This window comes from Aegilops tauschii, chromosome 5 (assembly GCF_002575655.3).
Source record: "Aegilops tauschii subsp. strangulata cultivar AL8/78 chromosome 5, Aet v6.0, whole genome shotgun sequence".
Taxonomy (NCBI): Eukaryota; Viridiplantae; Streptophyta; class Magnoliopsida; order Poales; family Poaceae; genus Aegilops; species Aegilops tauschii.
The window spans coordinates 250,001,738-250,028,950 of NC_053039.3; the positions used below are offsets into that span (position 1 = coordinate 250,001,738).

The 27,213-nt window shown below is 47.4% G+C and overlaps 1 protein-coding gene across 1 annotated transcript in view; it reads right to left on the reverse strand.

Moving 5' to 3' along the window:
- The window catches only part of LOC109733344 (beta-galactosidase 15), a 35,903-nt gene extending 8,741 nt beyond the window's left edge, over positions 1-27,162 (reverse strand). The window contains exons 1-9 of the mRNA XM_020292539.4: positions 25,568-27,162; positions 24,755-24,850; positions 24,559-24,671; positions 23,561-23,627; positions 23,267-23,359; positions 15,693-15,836; positions 15,518-15,606; positions 13,979-14,084; positions 3,000-3,087 (exon numbers count right to left, since the gene is read on the reverse strand). Of these exons, the coding sequence (XP_020148128.1) occupies positions 3,000-3,087; positions 13,979-14,084; positions 15,518-15,606; positions 15,693-15,836; positions 23,267-23,359; positions 23,561-23,627; positions 24,559-24,671; positions 24,755-24,850; positions 25,568-25,822 (1,051 nt within the window). The 5' untranslated portion in view covers positions 25,823-27,162. The remainder of the gene's footprint in view (positions 1-2,999; positions 3,088-13,978; positions 14,085-15,517; positions 15,607-15,692; positions 15,837-23,266; positions 23,360-23,560; positions 23,628-24,558; positions 24,672-24,754; positions 24,851-25,567) is intronic.
- Positions 27,163-27,213: the final 51 nt, after the last annotated feature.

The following is a 27,213-nucleotide window of genomic DNA, read 5'->3' on the forward strand; positions in this document are numbered from 1 at the left end:
TTAACTCTGATGTTTTATACACGCAAATACTAAGATATAACTCAGATGCCTACTCTTAAATCACTTGATGATATACACATTTACCACGTTGTTATAATAAGGCACCTACATGGGACGCGGAGGAATTGATCCCGAGCTCATATGCTCCCGCATGAACAGTAAAATCGAAAAAAATTCAAAAAATTCCAAATTTTTTTTTGGGAGAAACATTGACAAAAGTTCTAAGTGCCTGCAAAAATTCGTCGTGAAATCACATTCCTAGAAGGCGTGGCAAAAAAAACAAAAACAGTACTCTGAAAAAGCTACTTTCAAAAGCATTTTGAAGCACTGAATTTGTTTTTTTTTTGCCACGCCTTACAGGAATGTGATTTCATGATGAATTTTTGCAGGCACTTAGAACTTTTGTCAATGTTTCTCTCAAAAAAAATTTGGAATTTTTTGAATTTTTTTGATATTTTTTCGATTTTACTGTTCATGCAGGAGCATATGAGCTCGGGATCAAAAGATGACTTTCGACCTACATGCTACCATATGACACAATTTGAATGAAGAAATACTAAAATTGTAAAAGTTCACCATAATCATGCTTCTTTTCAAGAAAACGCAAAAGGTTTTGTGTCTCAAACTCTCAATGCATTGATAGAAAAAGATAGTTACATGCAAGCCCAAAGAAGGGCCACAACCAAATATACAACAACACATTCCTAAGTAGGCACCATTGGATCAAGCACCTCAAGACCCACCACCTCTACTTTCGTGCCCACAGCTGGGCCTCGACCTTTACTGTGGAGAAGACCGCGTTGCGCTACTTCCAAATCCACCAAACCGCGAGCATGATCATTGAAGAGGTTCCCATCGTCGCAGTATTGGGGGCGGATTGGACAACCTACTACCACAAATCGATGAGGCTAAACCAGGCAGCGGGGCTGGACGGTAAAAAAAATCCATAAAAGTATCGTGCCACAGAGTGCACAAGAAGGAGCAGCCAGTGAGGTGGCCCATGGTCTCCACTGATTGGTCGCAAAGCACACATCTTAGAGCATGCTGAATCCACGTCATGCAAGTCTCAGCGGTGTAGGACCGATACTAGCAGGCAATCAAAATGAATAACTTCAGTGTGGATGGGCCCACATTTTCTAGTTTAGCCTCCAAGAACTCAGAAACAATCACCCATGGAAGAGTGTTATAACAAGAGTACAAGACCAGAAACTTTACTGCTCATCCATCATTCACCGCCACGAAATGGTATTCGGAGAGGCAGAGAGCTGTGCTAGAGATATATTCTAGTTTCGTGTACAGGTGGTGCTATTCCTTGCTGTTATAAGGGGTTATTTGTGTTGAAGTGTAGATGTGGATTGCCTAGCCCTTTCCATCAGTTCGGACTTTTGGTTGCTTTGGCTAGTGCATGAAGCTTAATATGGTATCAGAGCCTAAGGTTTTGAGTTCAAGTCATGGCTTTCGCGGTTTATCCAAAAATTGTTGTTGCCCCCCTTGTCCACGTATAGGCCTCTTGAGTCATATCTCTGAGTCTATCACGTGTTGACATCCCGCATCACACATGAGAGGGGGTGTTGAAGTGTATATGTGGATTGCCTAGCCTTTTCCATCAGTTTGGACTTTTGGTTGCGTTGGCTAGTGCATGAAGCTTAACGTGGTATCAAAGCCTAAGGTCTTAAGTTCAAATCCTGGCTTTCACGATTTATAAGAATTGCTGTTGCCCCCTCTGTGTGATTGTGTCCACGTATAGGCCTCTTGAGCCATACCTTTGAGTCTATCACGTGTTGACTTCCCGCGTCACACGTGAGAGGGGGTGTTGAAGTGTATATGTGGATTGTCTAGCTCTTTCCATCAGTTCGGACTTTTGGTTGCGTTGGCTAGTGCTTGAAGCTTAACATATGATCCGATACGATCTTTATGTGTGTTTAGGAGTTCGCATGTCCTGCTAGGGGCCACTACCAACTAGTGACCGAGTAGCGGTACTCGTGTCCTGTTCAGACCAATCGTGCATGAACCTAAAGGGTCACACAATTAAAGGTCCGAAGTTGAAAACAGATTTGACCCGAAGGATGTAAAGAAGAGTTAGTTGATTGGATCTGGACCATTAGGGAGGGTGCCCCAAACCCTAGAGGAGGTCGCCCCTTATAAAAGGAGGGCATGGGGAGGCCTGCACATCCCTGACAGCTGCCACGTCACCCACCTCCTCCACTCTTGCCCAAGGGTTTCAGAAACCCTATGGCGGACCCCCCTCCTTGACCGTTGTTCCGCGTTGCTAGCACATCTCCACCCAAGCACCAGCCAATTGCTGATCCCACACGTGTTCATATCTTGTAGGCGTTGCAGCTACAACACTTAGACGAATCGTTGGAGGGATCCGGAGACGGTAATACAACTACTCTACATCGACATGTTACACCGACTCTACTTTCGCAAACAGGACTGCATGTCTAGTGGTAAACCCATGGTCTCTAACAGCAGCATGTTCTTGGGTGTTCGCGGTAGATTTCTTTATTTTGTGTTAGTGTAGCCTGCCGCGTATGCCAACAGCTGCCTCAAGCCCCCCCCCCCCCCCCCCCGAAACAGTGATAGGTAACACCAAGCACTTCATGAAGTTGGTATACAACCCTAATGTGTGCTTGAATCACACGAGCAAGTTGCAAGCAATAAGTAACTCCGTCCTATTCGGGTGGCAAAAGATGACGAAGTTGTCCGCATACAGCAAAACACTGGCCGACGGGTCATGCAGCCTAAGACGCAAAGAGCCGGCTCAGGGTATCAGTCACTAGCACAAATCGTACTTTTAACAAAGTGATCGTTACATGTTACTCTCCCCTTTCCAAAATTATTGTCGTGGTACGGAGGGAGTACTATTTCAAGGACAAAATGAGCAAGACGCGTTACGTGCCAAAGTCATCAGTCCTAGACCTCTTATATGTTAAAACAAAAAATATATTAAATCTTTATAGTTCTGAAGTCTTGCACTTACAAAGAAATTCACATACCATACTCGTTAACTGGAGCATCATAATCATAACTTGTTATCTGAAGCGGACCACCAGCTGTTCGGGCAAAATTTGTTCCACCAAAATACTGCAAACAAAATATTTAGAACCATCATACTCACGGTAAAACATTTTCACGTTACAAATGAACAATTGGCTGACATTTTACTAGAAGTACCAGAATTAAGTCAACCAATAAAATGCTATGCAATGTAACTTATGATTACAAGCTGGAATAAATATTTGTCAAACATCTAAGGGAATGTGAACCAAGGATCACTACATTGCTTGAAATATCTGTTTTGTAACTTGAAATATGCTCACAACTTGATTCGCCTTATAAAACTTGAGCAAAATGAGACCTGTAAGTTGTAATGAACAGAGCTCGTTGTACTGCACAAGTGTACAATTCAAAAGGTAGTCAAAGAACATGAATTGTAGAAGTTTACAATAACTTTTTACAAAGGAAGGGCTACAGACTTGGATTACAAGACAATCTACAAGAGACTACACCCAAACCCCTTAACCAATAGGAACGATACCATACTGCCATTAGGAGAAGTTTCCCTTTTTGTCTTATTATCACTATTCATTGCTGCTGCATGTTGATGCGGTTTAATCATGCTTGGGAACATTTAATGATGTTGTTATGAGAATGCAACTTGTATTACTTGGGTAGGGAAATACGCAAGAACACCTTATACAATGGGGTATATAAGCAGCTCTAATATATATACATCTGACCCCCTACCTCCATGAGCTCATGATGGATCAACGTTAATGAGTTTGGAGATATAACGATTGTGCTGAACAAGAGTCGACGCCTTAAGTCGGCCAACTGAAGCCCCAAAGGCACATACTTAAGTGCAACAATCTGATCATTTAGAAGCTGTTGGAGAAAGAGAACAACCATGGGCTGTCGCGACCATGCCCCCGTCAGGTGAGCGCTGCCGGCGGCGGCTCTCCGATCTCCTCCCGCCGGCCATCCCTGCAACGACCGAGACTAGATCCGGAATCCTCTCAGCGCGCTCCATCTTCTCCCTGTGAAGCTCTGCTCAGGGCCATGGCTGGTCGCTCTAGGCTCGCGTCCACGTCGATGGCAGCCACGGCAGCTGTCCCTCCATCCGTGCCGAGCACCGACTCTGCACCATCCCACTCAGCAGAGCTCCGGCGTCCTCCTGCCTGGAGGTTCAGGAGGGAGAATTAAGGCGTGATGTCTTCATCTGCGCGCCCCTCGAAGCCGGCGAAGGTGGTTTCTCCTGCTACGACGCCCACCGCACCACAAGGCTGTCGGCGTCAACCCCAGCCCAGTGACGTCAACCCCCGACGCAGCTCTAGCTGTTCCTACCCTGCCCTCGCTGGTTCGGCCGTTGGGTTCCCTACCGCCGGCGTCACCTAGGCGCCCCTGCAGCCACTCTCCTCTGGAGATGTCCAGCCTGGAAGCAGCTCCCGCTGCTCATGCGTCGCGCCCCTGCGTGCTAGACGGCTAACCCAGCATGGCTTAGAGGCAGATGCTTTCGGTGCTTGTGTCGAGGTCATCGAGCATTCTCTTGTAGGGATCCTATCCGCTGCAGGAACTGCCTCCATTTCAGGCATTCTCTTGTAGGGATCCTATCCGCTGCAGGAACTGCCTCCATTTTGGCCACACCGCTCGTTTCTGCCGTGCAGAGCAACCCATGGATGAGACTGCGCCGTTACGACGTGCTGCTCCATCACCTTCTTCTCCATCACTTGCATTGGTCGACGCTCACGTGCCTTTGCAGCCTGACCTTCCAGAGCAGACTAAGCTACTTCGCGTTGAGCTTCGCGACTGCCTTGCACGTGTTTCGTGCGTTTTGGCGAGAGCGGAGGCCGCTCTCGGCAAACTCCAAGTTGTGCCTGCAGAGTCTCTGTTGCCTGAGCTCCAGGTTGATTTTGATGTTGGCGAGGATGCCGACCATTATGCAGGTTTCTCACCTCGTGCTCGACCCTGCCCGTTGCCGTCGACTGTGGTGTCGTCTGTCTCTGGGAGTGAAGTCATCACTGAGGTGGTGGCTCCAGTGCTGCAAATTATGTCTGAGTTGAAGGAGCTATGTAGGGAGCCCATTTCACATGTTTTCGATGCTGCTTCCTAAGGAGATGGGGTCGCTTGGAGATGCCAGCTACGACCTCACCGCCATCGTTGAAGACCAGCCAGCCGCTCGCCTTTGTGGACCGTGGAGGTTTGGATACTGCTATTGCTCTCTCTCCTATGGTTGTTGGCCAGGTGGCGTCTGTGGGTGCCAAGGTTGATGAGGTAGGCGCTTTGGCACCTAATTCTGAGGCGCCGAAGTCCATCCGATCGCCCGTCTTTGACCGTGAAGGTATGTTGGCACGCATTGACGAGGCGGTCTTCGCGAAAAAGCTTTGCGGCTTGCTCGCCAGCTTGGAGGCAGCTAGCCTTGGGTCTGGCACGGAGATTGCTTGCCTCCTAGCGGAGGAGGCTTCTACGGGCAAAATCAAGAAGGTGAAGAAGACTCTCAGGAGCATAGGCAAGAAGAGTTCCGCCATTGGTAAGGCGTCCGCGGCTGTGGATGATACTCTCTTCGACCACCATCTCCGATTGGCTCGTCTTCGTGTATTTGGCTGTGTCCGTTGTCTTTAACCTTGGTTTCGCTAGGGGTTTCGTTGCTACGTAGAAGTGCGAGGGATCGGGGTTGTTGCGCGTTATGTGTGGTTGTCAGGTTGACCGTGGGGTCATGGAGTTTCTTTCTTAGCGAGTAGTCCGCATGTGGTCTACTTGTATCATTTTTCGTCCGGTTTTCCGTTAATTAACTGGGCAATTCTCTTCTTAATTAATCGATGAGGCAAATCTTTTGCCTCCGTTTCGAAAAAAAGATCTGATCATTTACCTGCAACCTCGTATAAAAAGCATCCAGACTAATATGTTTGGTGAGCGCATGCTTCACCTGATCTCGAGTAATGCCGATAGCAAATGTACTGTCAGGCAAAAGAGTAGTCATGTAGTGACAGAAACACCGAAATCTTCAATAACCACCGAAACAAGTCACCTCTTGTATCAAAGAAGTTGTAGCTCACAACTTAGCCTCTGCACTCAAACGAGAGAAACTGCAGTCTATTTCTTCATCTTCTAGGCAATGAGAGAACCACCAAGAAAGCCACAATAAGCAGAAATCGACGGGCAATCTAAAGGATCACTAGCCCAAGTAGCGTGGAATACGCCTGAAGCTGTAGGGAACTGGAGCATGGAAAGAAAGACGGTGAGAAATAGTTCCATGAAGATATCGCAGAACCCCAAGGAGGTAATTCCAACAAACCTAAGAGGGAGCAGAGGCAAACTGACTATGAACATGAAATCGATAGGAGATATCCGGACGAGTGAAAGCTAGATTGACAAGACTCACAACAAGATGGTGATTGGGTGTCCGATTAGAAAGAGGATCACCATCAAAAGCTCGAAGGTGGACACGGTCCACCCAAGTCTCAATAGTACGCTCATTGGTAAGAGCAGCACGAGCAAGAAGATCCTAAATCTACTTCTTGGAGTATAAAAAAGCCATCTGGGTAGAAGAAACCTCACCAAAGAACTAGCTATGGACGGGTGCGTGGAAGCTTGCTATCCATGTGCCAGAGCCATGAGTTGGTCGCGAGATCTTATGGGTTTCACCTCTAGCCTACCCCAACTTGTTTGGGACTAAAGGATTTGTTGTTGTTGTTGTTGTTGGGTAGAAGAAACCTCAATCCCAAGAAAGTAGCCAAGAGGGCCAAGATTAGACCAAAGAAACTGCTCACTGAGGTGAGGCACTCAAACTGGGCACGAGTGGCTACTAAGGTTAAGCACTCAAACCAGACACGGGTGGCTTGCTCAAGGAAGTGTAGAAGGCCACAAAAATGGCATACCATGCGCCCAGGAACTGAATACCCAGGTGGTGGCTGCATGTAGACCTCCTCACGGGACTAGCCATTAAGAAAAACATTCTCGACATTGTAAAACATGCGCCCAGGAACTAAATACCCTGTGAAGCTACGACACCCTTTGGTTCAGCCAGCCTCGTTGGCTGCTCCGTTGTCGACTGTTCTGGTCGAAAGGCGGCCCTCTGGCCTCTGTTATTCCAACCGGCCAAGATGCAAAAGGGGAGAGACAATTCGACAACGAGTCCCCGCCCGGTTCTCTTTTCTCTGGCAAGCACTAGCGGCGGAGCGACAGCAAGGTCTTCATCCCTAGTGGTAGCATCCTGATGATGGAGATTTCGGTTCGACATTGAAGTCTCGAATAAGATGGACCAGATTGCACACTACAGCTTGCATCCAGGGTATTTTCTGCTAAACTCTTGGGCTGGGTCATAATTTTGTTTTCTTTAGGGGGCCTTTGGGTCAGCTATACTGAATTGCAAAATGAATGAGCTGTAATTTTGATTTTTCTTGCCTAATTCAAAGATCCCACCAAGAATAGTCCTACCTTGATTTCGGTTCGATTTGGAAGTTTGAGTGCGCTTGGTTGGTTTTGATCCAAGATCTATTGCTATACTGGTTGATCTACCTTCTTTTCCATACATTTGACACAATTTTTCTTCTTACTCATCATGTTTTGAGATGGAAATCGTGTTTTCCCGCCCCAAACTCTCGAAGCCGAGTTTTCTTGGCCACGCATCACAAGACAATCCTTGTAGCTCTCAAGAGAATCACCAGAGGATGTCTTAACCATGTAGACCAACTTACAAATGATGGGACGAACATATGGAGGAAGGGAAGCAAGATCCCACGCCAGTGCGCTCAAGAGCAACAAGCTCCTCTGCCATCGCATGTTGTCATTCCGGATGAACACGGCATGGCTCGAGAAGAACTAGGACGACGAGAAGGGACCACTTGCGGCGTTGAGTTTAATGGGGGTGGCCTGCGGGGGTAAGATGGCATGCCACGGTGGACACCATTGAATATGTTGCGATGGGTGATGGGAATCGACCAAGTGCAGATGGAATTGATGATAAAATTGGGATCGGGATGGGCGACAGGGGAACTAGGGCACAAACACGATCAGGAAATCGATAGAAAATCAAAGTAGAGATGATACCAAGATAAGAGAAAAACGATCTGTGTGTGGTGACACTATGAGTTGCACGTGCGGTCGAGAGAGAGAAACCCTAAACCAAGGGCTTTGATGCCATGTTAGGAAATAACAACTGGTATTCCTCCAAGGCCAAGGACATTGTATATAGAGATAGAAGTACGGAAATAAGCAAGATACCCCTTATACAGTGGGGTATATACACACCACTAATATATACATCAACATGTGACAGCTCGAAGGACTGAAGCTAGGGCTCCATTCAAACGAATCTTGGAATAATATGTGTTGAACCAGTATGGGCCCTAGCCCATCTTGATATGTCTTTTGGGCCCAAGCCCATGAGTGGATCTGACCTAGAAGAGGTGCCCCTCCTCCTCTGTCCCATCGCCACACACACAAAAGACTCACGCGGAGAACAAGAAGAGGGGGCTCGAGCTGTCTGGAGGTACTCTCTCTCCCGATTCAACATGGTATCAGAGCCAGCGACGGCGGGGCCTGAGGAGACGGCGGCGACGTCCGGCGAGGTGGCGGTGGATCTGGGCGACGTCCAGCGTGCTGGAGAGGACCGGCGGGGCTGCAGGCGGAGGCTGCCTGTGAGGAGCGCGTGGGCTGCTGCCGGCGGCGCTGCTCTCTCTCGAGGAGAAGTGGATGTGTGCGTGCTACGGGCGCGCGCGACGCAAGGCACGGCCGGGCTGCTGCTGACGGCGGAGGGCCGGCTGCTGGGCGTGCTGCTGCTGCTAAATTTGCTAGGGTTTACTACTGCAGCTGCTGTTCGCTGTTGGTCTGGGCTGAACGGCTGCTGCTGCTAGTGCTTGTTGGTCTGTGAGCTGAGGGGGAGAAAGTAGGAAATGCTGGTGTCGTGCAGCTGCTTGTCAGGGGAGATACGAGTTGTGGTGTTGTTCTGTTGCGTTTGCTCTGGTGCTTGCTTGTGACTGCTGTTTGAGGAGTTTCTGCTGCTGCTACTAGGAGTTGCGGCTGCTACTCCCGACCAAAGATGGCTGAACCAAATGCACTTGCTGAGGCTTTCGAGAAGCTCGCTAAGATCCTCGTAGAGTCCAACTCCAACTCTGGGGCCATCGTTCCTCGACAGGAAGTGGCTCAGAAGCTCGAAATGTCACCCCTGGACATGAAGCTAGAGGGGGCCACAAATTATTTGAGCTGGTCCAGGAGGGCTTTGTGGGCTGTTGAGCATAAGGAGCTTGATGAATATTTGTTGGGCACCATTGCAGAACCAAGAGACAAGAGTAGTGCAGAGGGAAAAAGGTGGAAGGCTATCAACTCTGTACTTATGGTGTGGTTGTTGAACTCTGTCGTGCACTCCATTGGACGCTCTGTGGAAGGGCTATCCACACCTACTGAGATACGGAAGATTCTATCCATCCGGTACTCTGGCAAGGGCAATGTCATGCTCATTGCTCAAACTAAAACCGAGGACAAAATTAGGTTGTTGCGCCAAGAGGATGGCATGTCAATGATGGCATACGTGGCAGAACTGCAGGCTCTGTGGGCAGACCAGGATAACTGTGATCCTCTGGAACTCTATGATGCAGCTTCAATCGAGTCAGGGCACAAGTGGATGGCACGCAGGCGTGTGCTGAAACTTTTGGCTGGCCTCAAAGGTTGCTATGATGGTAGGAAGACTTCCCTGCTGCACCAACCTAGTCCGCCTACCATTGCTGAGGCTATTGCAGCGATGACTCAAGAGGAGGTGCGCCTATCTCTTGAGCATGCAGACATGAAGGTTGTGCCGGCTTCGACATTTGCAATCACCGGGTGCATGGAGTGGGGAGATCCCACCAAATGTCATGTCTGTGGGGAGGTAGGTCACTGGAAGAGAGAATGTCCAACTCGTGGCAGAGGCAGGGGATATAACAGAGGGGGAAAAGGCAGAGGCAGAAGAGACAGAGGTGGATACTCAGAGACCTCATGGGGTCAGGCTTCTAGGGGCAGAGGTGGCTACTCAGGACACTCAGGGGGTCAAAGGGCTCACATGGCCGTTGCAGGAGACACTGGGACGTCCAAAGGCAAAGATGTAGATGATGCTGTCTATGGAGACTTTGCTCACTGGGCATCCACTGATGAAGGTAATCCGGAAAGAGCATCTCTTGCTACTAATGAGAGTGCTCCAGAGTGGGTTCTTGACTCTAGAGCATCTAGGCGTGTTGCTAGTAACTCCTGCGTGCTCGAGTCTTACAATAAGCATCCTCCCTCTCACACGAGCACTATACAAACAGCTGATGGCACAAAACAGCCAGTCATAGGGGTTGGTACAGTAAAGTGTACTCCGACCATTTCCCTATCGCCAATTTTACATGTGCCAGCCTTCCCTGTCAGTTTGGTCTCTTTCAGTGCACTCATTGATCAAATAGACTGTCGTGTGATCCTTGACAAGTTCGGTTGCTTGATTCAGGTGCGACAGACGTGCCAGACGGTTGGGACTGGCACCAGGTGTAGAGGGTTGTGGTACATGGACCAGGAGGTGCAGCCGAACTTGGTGTGTGCTACGACCATGGAGGGCAAGGAGAAGCAGGCGATGATCCATCATTGTAGGATGGGGCATGTATCTTTTGATAAGATGAGTAGAATATTTCCGGATGTTATGTGTAGAATAGGCAAGGGCAAGCTGACATGTGATGCTTGCGAATATGCAAAACACACACGAGCCTCATATGTGAGTAAGGGGCTCAGGAGCATATCTCCTTTTATGCCTATTCATTCGGATGTATGGACTAGCCCCGTGGTGCCAATGGATGGGAAGAAGTATTTTGCTACCTTTATTGACTGCTATTCTCGTATGACTTGGATTTACCTGATGCGTCACAAGGATGAGGTATTTAGCTGTTTTCAGAACTTCCATGCTCTTGTAAAGAACCAGTTTCAGGTGCAGGTCGAGGTGCTCAGGACTGACAATGGCACAGAGTATGTGAACAACAGTTTTGGGGCTTTCATGGCTGACCAAGGGATTCTTCATCAAACTTCATGTCCAGACAGGCAGACACCCCCCCTCAGAATGGAGTGGCCGAAAGGAAGAATCGTCATATTCTTGAGGTTGCTCGGTCATTGATGTTTACCATGAATGTGCCTAAGTTCTTGTGGGATGACGCAGTTATGACAGCCATACCTGATCAACCGGACACCTTCCAGGATACTAGGCATGAAATCTCCGTCTGAGTTGCTTGTTGGGAGATAATAAGTTTGTTGTTCCCCCAAAGTTGTTTGGCAGTACCTGCTTTGTTCATGATCACCGACCATCTGTTGGAAAGCTTGATCCTCGGGCAGTGAAGTGTGTCTTTCTGGGATACTCGTCTAGTCAGCAGGGGTATAAATGTTGGTGTCCCTCTGAAAAACGCAGGTTTGTAAGTATGGATGTTACCTTTAGGGAGTCTGAGCCATTCTATGGTCAGCCGACTGATCTCTGTCTGCTGTTTGCAGAGCTTGACCACCTACACCCTGTGCATGTTGGTCAAGAGGGGGAGAAGGATGTGTCTCATACTCACGATGATTCTGTGGGCATTAACACTGATAATGATGTGCAGGCTCAAGTTCAAGCAATAGTGGGTACAATTCCGGTTAGTACCCTCATTGATGATTATATGCAGGCTCATGTCGAGCCAACTGTTGATACACTTAAGATTGGTGCTCTCCAGGTTCCTGTTCGAGATCAATGGCAGACGAATACCCTGGTGTACTCTCGACGGCAATCACAAGTGCAGGGGGAGCAGCAAGGCAGTGAGGCAAGAGTGCAGGGGAGCAGCAAGGCAGTGAGGCAAGAGTGCAGGGGGAGCAGCAAGGCAGTGAGGCAAGAGTGCAGGGGGAGCAGCAAGGCAGTGAGGCAAGCTCATCTGACACAGTGGAGCTGCCCATTGCGTTGCGAAAGCCTACACGTGAAGCGGCAAGGAAGGGTGAGGTAGCAAGGAAGGCTCTGCCAAAGGATGATGCTTGTGATGACCTTGATATTGGCAATTTTGTGTCTTACAAGGCCTTGTCACCTTCATATAAGGCGTTTGTTGCCTCTGCAAACTGTGTCTATCCCTAAGGATTGGAAGGCTACAAAGCAAGATCCGAAGTGGCGTGAATCGATGAAGCACTGAAAAAAAAAACAAGACATGGGTGCTAACCACATTGCCAACAGAAAGAAAGCAGTGAGTTGTAAGTGGAATTTTACCGTGAAGCAGAATCCTGAGGGCAAGGTGGAACAATATAAGGCTAGATTGGTCGCCAGAGGATAAAGTCAAACTTATGGAATTGACTATGATGAGACATTTGCTCCAGTTGCAAAGATGAACACAGTAAGGGTATTGGTCTCGTGTGCTGCAAACTTTGGGTGGAAATTGCACCAGTTACATGTCAAGAATGCCCTCTTACATGGTCACTTGAAAGAAGAGGTATACATGGAAATACCACCAGGTTTTGGCATAAAACAGACTACGGGAAAGGTATGCAGGCTGAAGAAATCCGTGTATGGTCTGAAGCAATCGCCGAGGGCATGGTTTGATAGGTTCAGACAAGCTGTTTGGAATATGGGGTATGGCCAATGTAATGGTGATCACACTGTGTTCTATAGACACACTGATAAGAAGATCACCATTCTTGCAGTGTATATTGATGATATCATCACTGGAGATGATGAGGAGGAAATAAAGGAGTGAAGGGGTGTCTGAGGAAGGAGTTTGAGGTAAAAGACTTGGGCAATCTAAAGTACTTCCTTGGCATAGAAGTGGCTCGGCCAGAGAAGGGAATATCTTTGTGCCAACGAAAATACGCCTTGGATCTCTCAAGTGACATGGGCATGATGGGATGTCGTGCAGCCCCTACTACGATTGAACAAAATCATCAAGTGACAGCACAATCAGGTGAGCTAGTGAATAAGGAAGATTATCAGAAGCTGGTTGGAAGGTTATTGTACTTGTGTCATACAAGGCCTGACATTACGTACGCCGTGGGGGTGGTGAGCAGATACATGCATGAACCAAGAAGTGGACATCTTGATATTGTTCACAGAATTCTGAGATACTTGAGGGGGACTCCGGGTAAAGGGTTGTGGTTTGCGAAGAGTGGACAGTGAATGGCTATAGTGACTCTGATTGGGCTAGCTGTCAAGATGATAGAAGATCAACTTCAGGCTACTGTGTGTTTGTGGGAGGAAATTTGGTGTCATGGAGAAGCAAGAAACAGACTGTTGTGTCTAGATCAACAGCAAAAGCTGAGTATAGAGCATCATCTCAAGGGTTGTGTGGTATGCTCTGGGTGAAGCACCTACTGTGCGAGTTGAAACTTCTGAGGAAGGGACCCTTGAGGGTGTGGTGTGACAATCAGTCAGCTATAGCCATTGCTAATAACCCAGTTCAACATGATAGGACGAAGCATGTGGAAATTGACCGCTTCTTCATTAAAGAGAAACTTGATGCTGGGATCATCAGCCTTACACATGTCAGCTCTGGGAAGCAATTTGCAGACTGCCTGACAAAGGGACTGGGAACAAAGGACTGTAACTTGGCCTGTGACAAGATGGGGATGATAGATATCTACCACCCATCTTGAGGAGGGGGGGGGGGGGGGGGGGGGTTGAACCAGTATGGGCCCTAGCCCATCTTGATATGTCTTTTGGGCCCAAGCCCATGAGTGGACCTGACCTAGAAGAGGTGCCCCTCCTCCTCTGCCCCGTGCAAGCCGCCACACACACACAAAAGACTCACGCGGAGAACAAGAGGAGGGGGCTCGAGCTGTCTGGAGGTACTCTCTCTCCCGATTCAACAATATGCATATGCCAGTGAAACTTCTGAGATAATGATTAAGAGCCTTGGGCGCAAACATATTCAGATTCCCCAGCCAGATCAAAGTGCATATAAAATAGATGTTTGAATTTGCTGTTGGAGATAATGATTTTTTTAGAATCTCCCTTTCTTATTATTCTTATGGAGGAATATCTTACCATATAATAATTCTGAAAACTTCCGCCACGTTGGTAGAAACGTGCAACAGCAAAAGCACTGTCTTCGGCAGGCCTATGAGGCAATGGTCCACCCCAGTCGGCATACCTGCGCAATACATCGGGTTGCAATTTTCAAGAGAACAAGAATATATCCTCAAATAGAACATCGAAACTAGAAGGTAGTTCAATTAGTAATTCTTGAAGAAATATAACAGAAGGGTAGTCATATTTGGTTTAGGTACATCATTCATTTGGACAAACATGGGACATTATTTATCCATGTGCATATGGTTACACATTAGGTCTGCTACTACAGCAAACCATAGAATTCAGCAGATTTTTTAAATTTTTGGCTTGAAAGCTAAACAAATACATGGAAGAAAGATCGATCATGGACATGCATACAGGAAAAAAAAATACTCCCTCTGTCCCAAAATGTAAATCGTATTTTGATTTGTTAACACAAAGTTTCGCCAACTATTTCTTTTTTAATAGGTAGTTTGTGTGCACACTGTCAAGAGCTAAATGTACATAGCCATGTAGCCTTTGTATCTTCCCCATTGTATAAGGGACTTTCTGCATATTGTACCACCTGTACGTGTATATATACTGGCCTATGGCCACCTGGGAATACAAGTTGCTATTTCCCTAATACAGACCAGGCCGGCTAACCAGGCATGTTGGAACAGCAGCACACCTGTACAGTTTAGCCCTGCAGCTGTGCTTATTTATCTTTCGTGTTCCATATTTGTTCTTAAAAAAGTGATCCACAGATCTCTCTTGCCTTTTGTTTATTTGTTTGTGTAGTTTGGTTTTCAGTTTGCAGTTGGACTTGTACATTTGGCGACATCTTGATAATAAAATAAGGGCAGCCTGGTGCACGTAGCTCCCGCTTGCGCAGGGTCGGGGAAGGGTCCGACCACTTGGGTCTTGTGTACACAGCCTTTCCCTATATTTCTGCAAGAGGCTGTTTCCAGGACTCGGACCCTTGACCTCATGGTCACATGGCACAGACAGACTGAAACAAATTTCTAAGGTGCAGTTCAAACTTGAAACATCGATGTGGTTTGTGGTGTGTTTGGATGGTGGGGATAATTGGCCCTACCAATTTTTTGGTTATGGCCAAAAAATTAGTCTTTGTATGTATTGTATGGATAGTTTTCCAAAAAAAAAAAAATCATGTCAATGCCTCTTTGCCCACTCTAGTTTCTTTTTCTAGCCAACCAACTCATGAGCGAGCAAAAGATAAACCCTAGCCAAATATTTGTAGGGCAAAGTTGGGGTAAAGCCAAACATACCCTCAATGATGTTGATGTCTGAATGTGATCTAGTAGACCTGCCTAATCACCACGTCTAAAGGAGGAGAATATGATATTCTCCACCTGCCTAACCCCATTGTATTAAAGCCATGTTCATCTTGGGTAGATTAAACACACGGGTCCATACTCCCAACTATCATATTTCACACAGCAAAGCACCTGATTATGCCATTAAATTTTCATAATAGTGGCTGAAGGAAACCAGGAACAAACTACATACCATCCATCCCAATCCTCAGTCCATATCTTTGGCTTATTGTAAGAATTTGGCTCAAACCCATCGCAGTAAAATGCATTGCAAGTATCAAGCTACCAAAAAAAGTATAGAGTCAGAACTCTGTTACAGATAGTAAACAAAACTAGTGGAATTATCACAAGGTTGTGAGATCACCTACAATTTGTTCTGGAGCATCAGTTTGCCGGCACATCACCCAAGGAATGCCAGTATCAAGCCCAAGCGCCATCTGAGCTGCCCATTGCATATATCTCTTGCCTGCTTGACCATACTTGCTTTGAATATTCCCATACTCATTTTCAATCTATATAACAATCTCCAAAGGATACCCAATAAGAAGAAAGGTCATGTAATCATTTTTGCTTCTAACGCATGCAACACAACTACTCCCTCCGTTCCAAATATAAGTCTTTGTAGAGATTCCACTATGAACCACATACGGATGTATATAGATGCACTTTAGAGTGTAGATTTACTCATTCTGCTTCGTTTGTAGTCCATAGTGGAATCTCTACAAAGACTTGTATTTAGGAACGGAGGGTGTAACATATAGCATCCTTGTCAGCTTCATATAAGTTTGTTGCACATATATGTTGGTTTTCGATAGAAAGAGGTCCACTTTTCAGCCTTGAACTTTCAAGGAAGTTCATCTTAGAATCTTCAACTCCTAAACCATTACTTTAGAACTTTAACAATCGAAACCATTTAATTTATAACCTTGATCCTGTCTAGCGTGGTTTCATGCTGATTTGGACGCCATGTGGCGGACAATTAGGAGTACAACAACACAGTACAACAACGTTTCCACAAACATAGCACGGTCTCAAGGGTCATTTACACAAACTGGGATGGGCCTTTTACCTCCAAGCCTCCATAATCGAGTCCAAGAGCAAGCAGACCTTAGACGCCGAAGGCCCCGATTTGTGAAGTCGAACCTCTAGTGTCTTGGCTTTGTGCTCTGAAGTCCGAGCCACACCCCGTGTCGTGCTAGCATCCTCCGCTGCCAGTTCTTTTCTCTTCCCAATCTCAATGAATTCGTCCTTAGCCTTCTAAAAGTGAAACTTAGGCCCCAATTGGGTTCTGGTGATTAATGACAAGGAAATTAAGAGCACTAAAGGTTTATCAAGTCTATTTCAGGAATGGACTAAGTATCCTCCATTTTGATGAGTGGAAACATCATTGGTGGCCCCTGCTTTTCGTGCTATCAAGTAGTTGGTTCTTCAAGCTCGTAGTTTGCAATTTATAGGCTTTTAGTGGATCCAAGATCCACACTGAGTTCAAGGACAACCGCACTATCAAGAAGGCACATGAAAAATAACTAGGGATGCACTCTATCTCAAGATCCACAACCAAATCCCCAAGTTCGCACTGCTTCCACTCAATTCCTCAAGTTCTCCACTTACCCGGTACTTATGAGTATTTCCTACTCGGTACTACTTGTTAGAGTTATATTAAGTGATGTCTTTTGGCCTTTTGCATTCTAGTCTCTTGGCATCCTCTTGTAGCCTTTTGGCATCCTCATGTATGTGTATATATGTTGGCATTGGCCTCCTAATAATACAAGTTGCTATTCTCAACATGGTATTAGAGCTCTAGGTGTTCTTTTTCCGCACGCGCAACTCGTGCTGCTCCCGATCCAATCTCCTACAGGAACTTCCAATCCAAGCTAGCTAGTTGATCCAGCCGCTGGCTAGTTGTTGCTCTCCCGTGGAATCCACTGTGAATCGATTTGGTCCCAATCAATTTGGCCCTCGCATGGAATCCGCTGGCTAATATTGGATCCGATCGGACTTGGTCTCAATCGATCCAGCCGCTGGCCGCTCGTCCTCCTCCAAGGTCGCTGCCGGCCGTGGGCCTCGTCCGCGCCGCCGCTGCTGCCTTATGCGGCGCCACCGGCCGCCGGCCCCGTCTGCGTCGCTGCTGCCGGCTGCCGGCTGCCGGCCCCGTCTGTGCCGCTGGCCTCGTCCGCGCCACTGCTGCCTTCTGCGGCGCCACCGGTCGCCGGCACCATCTGCGCCGCTGCTACCGGCTGCCAGCCCCGTCCTCTGCGACGCTGCTGTCTTCCGCGGCTGCCTGCGGGGCGCTTGCGTGGTTACATGAGTGGCTGTTGCCGTTTCTTGTCCGGGTGTCTACTGCTCCAGATCGTGACTCTGTCTAATCGATTTGGTCCTCGTTCGGCTGGCTTTTCGCCTGATTGATCTGCTGTTGGTTCTGGCCGCTCGCACCTTGGCCAGTTGAGTCTTTGTGACAGAAAAGAAGCACCATGTCTTTGGCGTCATCTGGCTATGTTGCCATCCCGCGCTGCCCGGTGATATTCGATGGGGCTAACTATGCTGAGTTCGTTGCCTTTATGCGCATTCACATGAGTGGCATTCGTCTGTCGGGTGTTCTTTCCAGTGAGGTCCCCTGTCCTCCGCGCACAGTGCCTCCTGTGGCTCCTACCCCACCGCCGACGCCACCGGCTCTTGACGCAGATGCTTCTGATGCTGATAGGGCTGCAGCCACGGTTGCTGATGATGATGCAGCTGCCGCTTATGACCAGGAGGTCTTGGATTATTCAAATGCTCTTTCTGTTTATCGTGACGATCTGGCTGCTTACACTCAGTGGTGTGATGATGATGCTCGTGCTGCGACTGTTCTCACTTCCAGTGTTTTGCCTCAGTTTGCTTCTGAGTTTATAGGCCTCGGTACTGTCTTTGAGATGTGGACTCATCTTCGTCAGCGCTATCAGCCCTCTGGTGATGCTCTCTACTTGTCTATGATCCGTCAGGAGCATGCTCTTCAGCAGGGAGACTCCACTATTGATGAGTTCTACACTCAAGAGTTCTGCTATCTGGTGCTAGCTTGACTCCCTTCGCACTACTGTTTGTGGCACTTGCCCGTGTTGCCAGACTGTGAGGTCAGACTTGGAGTTTCAGCGCGTCTATGAGTTCTTGTCACGGCTCCATGGGGAGTTTGAGCCTCGACGTGCTCAGTTGTTTACTCGTGGCCGTGTTCCTATTTCTGAGGTGCTTTCTGAGCTTCGTGCTGAGGAGACTCACCTTCGTGGTGTTGGTTTGCTTCAGGTTCCCTCTGTGCTCGCTGCTCGAGCTGCTACTCCACCAGTGTCTTCTCGCTCGAGTGCTCCGCCACTACTGCCCACTCCTCCGGGTCGTGAAGGTCGCTCTCGTCCTCGTACTCATTGTGACTACTGCAACAGGGATGGTCACCCCGAGTCTGATTGCTTCAAGAAGAAGCATGATATGCGTAATAGGGAGCGCAATTCTTCTTCTGGGACACGTGCTTCTTCCTCGACGCTGTCTACTGTCTCCTTGACTGAGCAAGATATTGTGAAGCTCAAGCGTCTACTTGCTGCTTCAGGTTCTTCGACAGGTACTGCAGGCTCTGTGACACAGTCAGGTACGTCCCCATGGGTTCTGGATTCTGGAGCTTCATTTCATATGTCCTCCGATTCTTCTATCTTGTCCTCTCGTAGATCTCTCGATTTTCCTATTAATGTTCTTACTGCTGATGGTACTCTTCCTGTTGCGAGTCGAGGCACTCTTGCCACTTCTTCCTTTTATGTTCCAGATGTTTCTCATGTGCCTCGCCTTACCATGAACCTATTTTCGGCGGGTCAGCTTACTGATTCTGGTTGTCGTGCCATTCTTGACGTTGATTCTTGCACTATCCAAGATCGCCACACGAAGGCTCTGGTTGGGGCTGGCCCGCGCTGCCATGATTCTCAGGGGCTTTGGGAGTTGGACTGGCTTAATGTTCCTTCCGCTACCACCACATTCGCCAGTCCATCTGCCTTCGTCGCTTCAGCTACCAGCTCCTTCCAGCAGTGGCATCATCGACTTGGTCACCTTTATGGTTCTCGACTATCGTCTTTAGTTCGTCGTGGTCTTCTGGGGCCTGTCTCAGGAGATGTCTCCTTACAGTGTCAGGGTTGTAGGCTTGGTAAACAAGTTCAGTTACCTTATCCTACTAGCGAGTCAGTGTCTCGGCGCCCTTTTGATTTAGTACATTCAGATGTGTGGGGTCCGGCTCCCTTCTCTCCTAAAGGGGGTCATCGCTACTATATTATTTTTATAGATGATTTCTCTCGCTACACTTGGCTTTAATTCATGTCTTCTCGTAGCGAGGTTCTCTCTATTTATAAGCGGTTTGCCGCCATGGTCCACACTCAGTTCTCTACACCTATTCGCGTGTTTCGTGTTGATTCTGCTGGCGAGTACATCTCCAAAATGTTGCGTGGTTTTCTTGCTGAGCAGGGTACTCTTGCTCAGTTCTCTTGTCCTGGTGCTCACGCTCAGAATGGCGTGGCTGAGCGCAAGCATCGTCACCTTCTTGAGATAGCTCGTGCGATGATGATTTCCGCCTCTCTTCCACCTCATTTCTGGGCTGAGGCTGTCTCCACTGCCACATATCTCATAAACATTCAACCCTCATCTGCTCTACAGGGAGGTATTCCTCTAGAGCGTCTTTCTGATCATTCTCCTGATTATTCTGCTCTTCGGTTGTTTGGTTGTGTTTGTTATGTTCTCCTTGCCCCCCGAGAACGCACCAAACTAACCGCTCAGTCTGGCGAGTGTGTTTTTCTGGGCTACAGTGATGAACATAAGGGTTATCGGTGTTGGGATCCTGTCGGTCGACGGATGCGTATTTCTAGGGATGTGACTTTTGATGAGTCTCATCCATTCTACCCACGACCATCATCTTCGACCTTTTCAGTAGAGGATATCTTTTCTCGCGTTTCCTGATACACCTCCCTCTGTGCCTCATATTCCTACTCCTCCTCGTCCCACAATTGCAGATCCGACACCATCTTCTCCTGTCGTTTCTTCTCCTTCCTTATTACATGACACTCCACCTTCATCACCGATGTCTTCTCCATTTCCATCACCTCTGATGGTTCCTTCTCATCCCACTTTTCCTTTTCATTATACCCGTCGCCGATGTGTTATGGATGAATCTACTGACGTGCCATCTACTTCTGGTGCACCGTCTTCCTCGTCCCAGCCAACTTATGGTCTTCGGGCTCGACTTTGCCCTCCTCCTGACCGCTATTCTCCTAGCCGATACGGCCTTTCGGTTGTACTTGAGCCTACCTCTTATCGTGATGTTGTTGTTCATCTTGAATGGCAGTTTGCGATGGCAGAGGAGATTGCCGCACTTGAGCGCAACGGCACATGGGATCTGGTTTCTCTTCCACCCCGTGTTCGTCCCATCACTTGTAAGTGGGTCTATAAGATTAAGACTCGCTCTGATGGTTCTCTTGAGCGTTATAAAGCTCGTCTTGTGGCTCGCGGCTTTCAGCAAGAGCATGGTCGTGATTATGATGAGACATTTGCTCCTGTGGACCATATGACCACTATCCGCACACTTCTCGCCGTGGCCTCTGTTCGCCACTGGTCCGTGTCACAGCTTGATGTTAAAAATGATTTTCTTAATGGTGAGTTGCATGAGGAGGTTTATATGCAGCCACCACCCGGGTATTCAGTTCCCGATGGCATGGTTTGTCGTCTTCGTCGCTCTCTCTATGGCCTTAAGCAAGCCCCTCGCGCTTGGTTTGAGCGTTTTGCCTCTGTGGTCACTGCTGCTGGTTTTTAACCCAGTGATCATGATCCAGCGTTGTTTGTCCACCTTCCTACTCGTGGTCGCACTCTTCTTCTTCTATATGTTGATGACATGATCATCACTGGCGACGATTATGAGTACATTGCCTTTGTCAAGGCCCGTCTTAATGAGCAGTTCCTTATGTCTGATCTTGGTCCTCTTCGTTACTTTCTTGGGATTGAGGTTTCCTCCACCTCTGCTGGCTTTTTTATTTCCCAAGAAAAGTATATCCAGGGCCTTCTTACTCGTGCGGCTCTTAGTGATGAGCGCACTGCTGAGACTCCTATGGAGCTCAATGTTCACCTTCGTGCTTCTGATGGTGAGCCCTTGTCTGATCCGGCACGTTATCGTCATCTTGTTGGGAGTCTTGTGTATCTTGTTGTCACTCGTCCGGATATCTCCTATCCTGTCCATATTCTGAGTCAGTTTGTTTCTGCTCCCACTTCAGTTCACTATAGTCACCTTCTTCGCGTTTTACGATATCATCGTGGCACGATCTCTCATCGTCTCTTTTTCCGCCGTTCCAGTTCGTTACAGCTCCAGGCCTATTCGGATGCTACGTGGGCTAGTGATCCTACGGATCGCCGTTCACTTTCTGCCTACTGTGTCTTTCTTGGTGGTTCCCTCATTTCCTGGAAGACGAAGAAACAGAATGTTTCTGTTACTACACCTACCACCCTCCTGTCAGACAGCACAGGTGCTATCAGTATTGCGCGGGACCCCGTGAAGCATGAGCTTACCAAACACATTGGTGTTGACGCTTTTTATGTGCGCGCTGCTGTGCAGGATCATGTTGTTGCTCTTCAGTATGTGCCTTCTGAGTTACAGCTAGCGGACTTCTTCACGAAGGCTCAGACTAGAGCGCAACATGGATTTCACCTCTCCAAACTCAGTGTTGTGGATCCACCATGAGTTTGAGGGGGGGTGTTAGAGTTATATTAAGTGATGTCTTTTGGCCTTTTGCATTCTAGTCTCTTGGCATCCTCTTGTAGCCTTTTGGCATCCTCATGCATGTGTATATATGTTGGCATTGGCCTCCTAATAATACAAGTTGCTATTCTCAACACTACTGACCCTATGAGCATCGAGTGATCCTGCCGTGTGAACCCTGTTCTACAAATGTTTGTCGGAACCACCTCTATTTTTCTCTGGTACCACCGAGCTTTGATCCTGCCAAGAGAATGCCTAGTTCCGATAACTCGGAGCCTAACCTTTTCCGACACTTCCAAGCACCTCTCGGTTTGTATAGGTCTAATACTCCCGAGCATATCTTATACGGCACCTCCGAGCTGAGAGATTGTCGTTTCTGCACCATTTAATTCTAAGGCTTGCCCTTTTTCTCCTTTTCTCCAGTACTTCAGAGCAAGTTTCTCCTTCACGCTGAGATGAGCTTCTTTGTGTTTGGTACCTCCAAGCTTTTTGTTTCCAGCACCTCAAGGTATTTAGACTTCTAAGATCATGGATGCAAGGTGCTTAGAAAAATAATCTGATTATTTTTTCTTAAGCAACATTGCTTATTTCAGTAGCAGGGGTGCCAAATTAATCATCTATGTTCTACAAATAAGCACGGATGCTTGGGAAAAACAGTTCTTTTTTGAACACTTCTCTAAGCACATTGCACTGTACATGGCCTAAGAGGCTTACTAGGCAGCCGGGACCTCCAAGCACCACGCACATCTAGGATGTTCGTTTTCCTGCCTAACAGTTCAAATTTGAATGGGCCCGCTACTACCAAGAATACCATGTGGTACTTCCAGGGTGGTTTGTCTTTTATGTTCAACGGTTAGATTTCTGCTTTTGCTATAAATAGACCCCACACTCCTTGAGTGGGTGAGCACTTTGTGAGCGTTTCCGAGAATAAAGCTTCTCAGCTGCTGAGCCAGAGTATAGTTAGTACTGGAAGTACAAAAGGCAGGACAAAAAGAATGTGTGCATCTCCGGCATCAAGCTGTTCCTTGTTGCTGCCCTTGTGCCCACCTTCCTCTATTCCTCTTTTCCTTGCAATGCTTTCCCGAGGAAAGATGGGAGAAGAAAAGCAGCGTTTGACTCTGTCTCCCTCCCTTCCCCTCCCTCTCCCTCCCTCTCGAACAAAAAAATATATCCAATAACTGAAATTTAAGAATTGGTTCATACCTGCTGCAATATAATGGGACCACCTTGCCAAGAATAAAGCTTCTCGGCTTTCATCATGTCTACAATTTTTGTCACAAAAGTCTCCATTTCAGCCTGTTGAAACATTTATACGGCTTAGTGGTTAAAGAGTACTTGAGGATGCTCCTCCCACTAAATCAGTGTTGTAACTGTACATCGTTTCTACACATAAGTGCAGGAATCATGTGATTTCATACAGCATGAAACTCTTATAAGATGGAAAATCTATGATCTGAAGAAAGCCATGGATCAAACAGTGAAATGTAATTTTTTTACCTTGTATGGCTCATTGTCAGTACGAAATTCTATGCCAGGGATATCACGTAACCAAACTGGGAAACCACTGCACAAATGTATGACAAAAGGACAGATTAATAAACACCATAAATAATACTAAATATTTTTTTCTCAAACACGCAGGAATAATTGTGCAAAGCTGTAAGGTTATGTTTATTATTACAGAAACTACTGACTTAATTCTTAATGTAGAGGGAGAGAAAACTCAAACGATAATCTACTATCAAAAGCTCAATTGCATGAGGAAGAAGAAATTTTGTAACTCTGAAATATAATAACTGGGGCCTCTAAGGTACATACGTGTAGCTCGTAATGTGTTTCAATTAGCTGCATTTATGAGTGCAATTGTGAAGTGTGATTGCTTTGATAAGTGGCAGCTATGAGATAAAAAAAAGAAGGTATACCAATTATAGAGCACCTCCTATAATTAGCCTTTTTCCTTTTTTTGTGGGTGATAGTTAGCCTTTTCCATAGCCACTGTATATTAGTAGAAACAAATTATTTGATTCGATTAACTCTTGACATACACCAACTGTAGTGTTCCCTTACGACTGTAGAACTACATTTTTGTTCACAAACACCTGTTCCTCTACGTTTCCAGAGCTTCACTAGCTTCCCTTTTTTAATGAAGGAGGGCAAAATATGTCATCCTCATAAAGTGTAGGACATGTGAAGTGTCAGGAAATCATGCGTATTGGACCATTTAAGATCCAATGGTTACTTACTAGGTAGCTAAGGTAAAGGTTCTCAAACATAGTGACTGACTTAAGCCTATACAGAGAAGCTAGAAAAGATTGTGTTGGTTGTAAAATGATGTGTATGTGTATGTGCATGAACACAACAAACACATGTGCATGTATACCAATTACTATAAAAATAGAGCAAGAAAAAAAATTGTAACACAATTGAAAACTCTAGTAATTAGTACGGATGTGATCAAGATATTTCAAAAGTCGACTGTTAAGATATAAACAGACCCGAAATTCCATTCAGCACAAGCATATGGGCCGATACGAAGGAAAAAAAATAGGCCTTCAGCAGCAACCAGCTTCACAAATCTCACAAGATCAAATCTGTCTTCGAAGTAATACTGGGAAAAATGGAAGATGCATAAGTTCATATTCAAGGACAAAATATGAACGACTGAAGTGAATAAATGGGCAACTACATTACCTGACCTTTGGCTGGTTCATGCCCATTCCAAAAGACATATGTCTCAATTACATCTGCACCACCTTCCTTGCACTTTGCAATTATACTAGGCCACATCTAGCACAATTTGCAAGAGTTTAGTTAGAGCTACAAGCAACAAAAACACCGTATTCCTGGGCAAACAAACAACAATGCTGGTGCAATATCCTGATTCCTGTGATCAAAATCGCTCAGCAATTAATTTCATGCAGCACCCAGCTTTTTGAAGCACAAGAAAACTACCAAAGTTTGATGTCCATACTAAAAGTGATAATGAACACGGTTACACCAACCAGACGCCCCAAGAAGAGCCAGTGTGAAAATCTCTCTGATACCCTCACGCACACCACCGTTAGTTCCAATTAAATCCGACACACTAACCGCAAACGAGCTTCGAAGGAAGTTCATGGAGGAGCTATCCATGGTTATCCACGGTGCTATGAAGAAAAAATACTCAGGTTTTCAGTCTATCCTAGTTTAACTTCTTTTTATTATGGGAAAAACACCAATTCTGTTCGTCTCTGCTCAATTGCAGCAGCCCCGACCACCACGGATCAAACCACACAAATCCCACATTTCCGCCGCCCCAACTCGAGCCTGATCAGGCATGAGTAAGCTCTTTGGCGGGGCGGCCTACGATATTGTGGCATTGAGGTAATGGAATAAACTCGCTCCGATAAGAGGGGCAAAACTACAGGGGGTTCCGCCCGATGCCAACAACTCCACCAGACGCTGCATTTTTTTTCCGGTGGCACCAGACGCTGCCCTTGCACAAGCCGCGGACGGGATCCTCACCTCGGGTGTGGCGCGGGGGTAGTGTACTCCCGCTGAGACGAGCATCCTCCGCTGCCCGCCGATGCGCACTGCGCGATGGTCGTAGCTCACGTTGAACGGCTCGAAGTAGGGGCCATCCGACTCCGTCCCCCTCCCCACCACCTGGCTCAGCTCCCCCGCCGCTGATGCTGAGACGGTGAAGTAACCGACGACGAGGAGGAGGAGGAGGGGGAGCAAGGGCGGCCCAAATCGCGAGGGCGGCGGCGAGGCGGCCATGGCCAGAAGCAGAGTAGAAGCACAGGGGGTACGAAGATAGTACTCACTCTCATCTTAAAAAGTTTGTTTTTCCGTTTTATAGAATGAGCCCGGGGAACGAAACCGACTCATTACATTTTACTTGGTGACACCAACCAAACACAAAGTCTCAATTCTACTACTACCATCATATATTCAGATTTTCAGATTTCAAGGTGTATTCAATCACTGCATGTAAGAGCATCTCCAGCCGCGTCTCCAGAACGGCCTCCCCAAGCGCTTTTTTCGTGCCGGCGCCGAAAAAACGGCCCAGTCGCGCCCCAGGAGCCCGATTTTCGCCGGCCTGGGCTGAAATCAGCGCCGGCGGACCCAGGCCAAACCCGGCGCGCTGGGGGCACCGGGGCGAGTGGTTTTGGCGCGAAGCAACCGCGGGCCCGCCGAGTCAGCGAGACGGGCGCTTCGTCGCCCTCATCGCCTCGGTTCCCGCGGGAATCAATGCCAAGGCTGCCGCGCTGCCGCCGTCGGTCAGCCTTGCCATTGATTCCTCACGGGCGGCGCGGCGTCACCTCCCCTCCCGCCGCGCGTACATACGGGCGCGGCTATATAAGTCGACGCCCTCCCTCGCCTCAGGCCACACCAGCCCTCGCCGCCGAGCCCTCTCCCTCTCCCTCTGCCGTGCACCGCCGCCTCCGAGCCCTCCCTCCCCTGATTTCTTTTTTTAGTTATATTTGTTATGTAAACGCGTCGCGAACATGTAATATATGCCAAAATTTGCCAAAATTTAGCCGTGTTTAACCGAACTTCGCTGAACGTTTTTTTTTTGAAAAATTAGACGCGCCTGGGGCGGCCCTGGGGACGGCGACTGGGGGGCAACTCGCCCCCAAGCCGTTTTTTTGCGCCGGCTGGCCCCCAGGCGGCGATTTTAGGCGCCCCCTGGGGGGCCAACGGCTGGAGATGCTCTAAGGATGAAGAAAAATTCACCAATGCATGTAAAAGTTCTTGGTCATTAAGTGGTCATGCATGCATGCGGTGTAATTAATGCATTGATATACATAAATTTTTGAGAAAAATAAGAGTATTAATTAGTATTTTTTCAAACTACGGAATTAATTCCATCATTCATCATCTATCTTGGTTGAAGAGATTTTTAAATTAAGCCCTATGAACCAGAAAGGAGAGAGTATAACAAAGGCGAGCGGCGGATGAAGCGAGGTTTTTCTATTTTATTAATTTATTTTGGATAATTTTGTTTTAGGGGAAGCTCTGACTAGGACAATGGATGCAAACAGAAACAACGGGAAACTTCACAAGATCAATCGGTAAATTTGCAATTTGGAGAGCATGAAACAAGATCCTAAATCTGAGGCCCAATACAATTTGCAGTCCGCAGGCTACATCGAACGAACAAAATA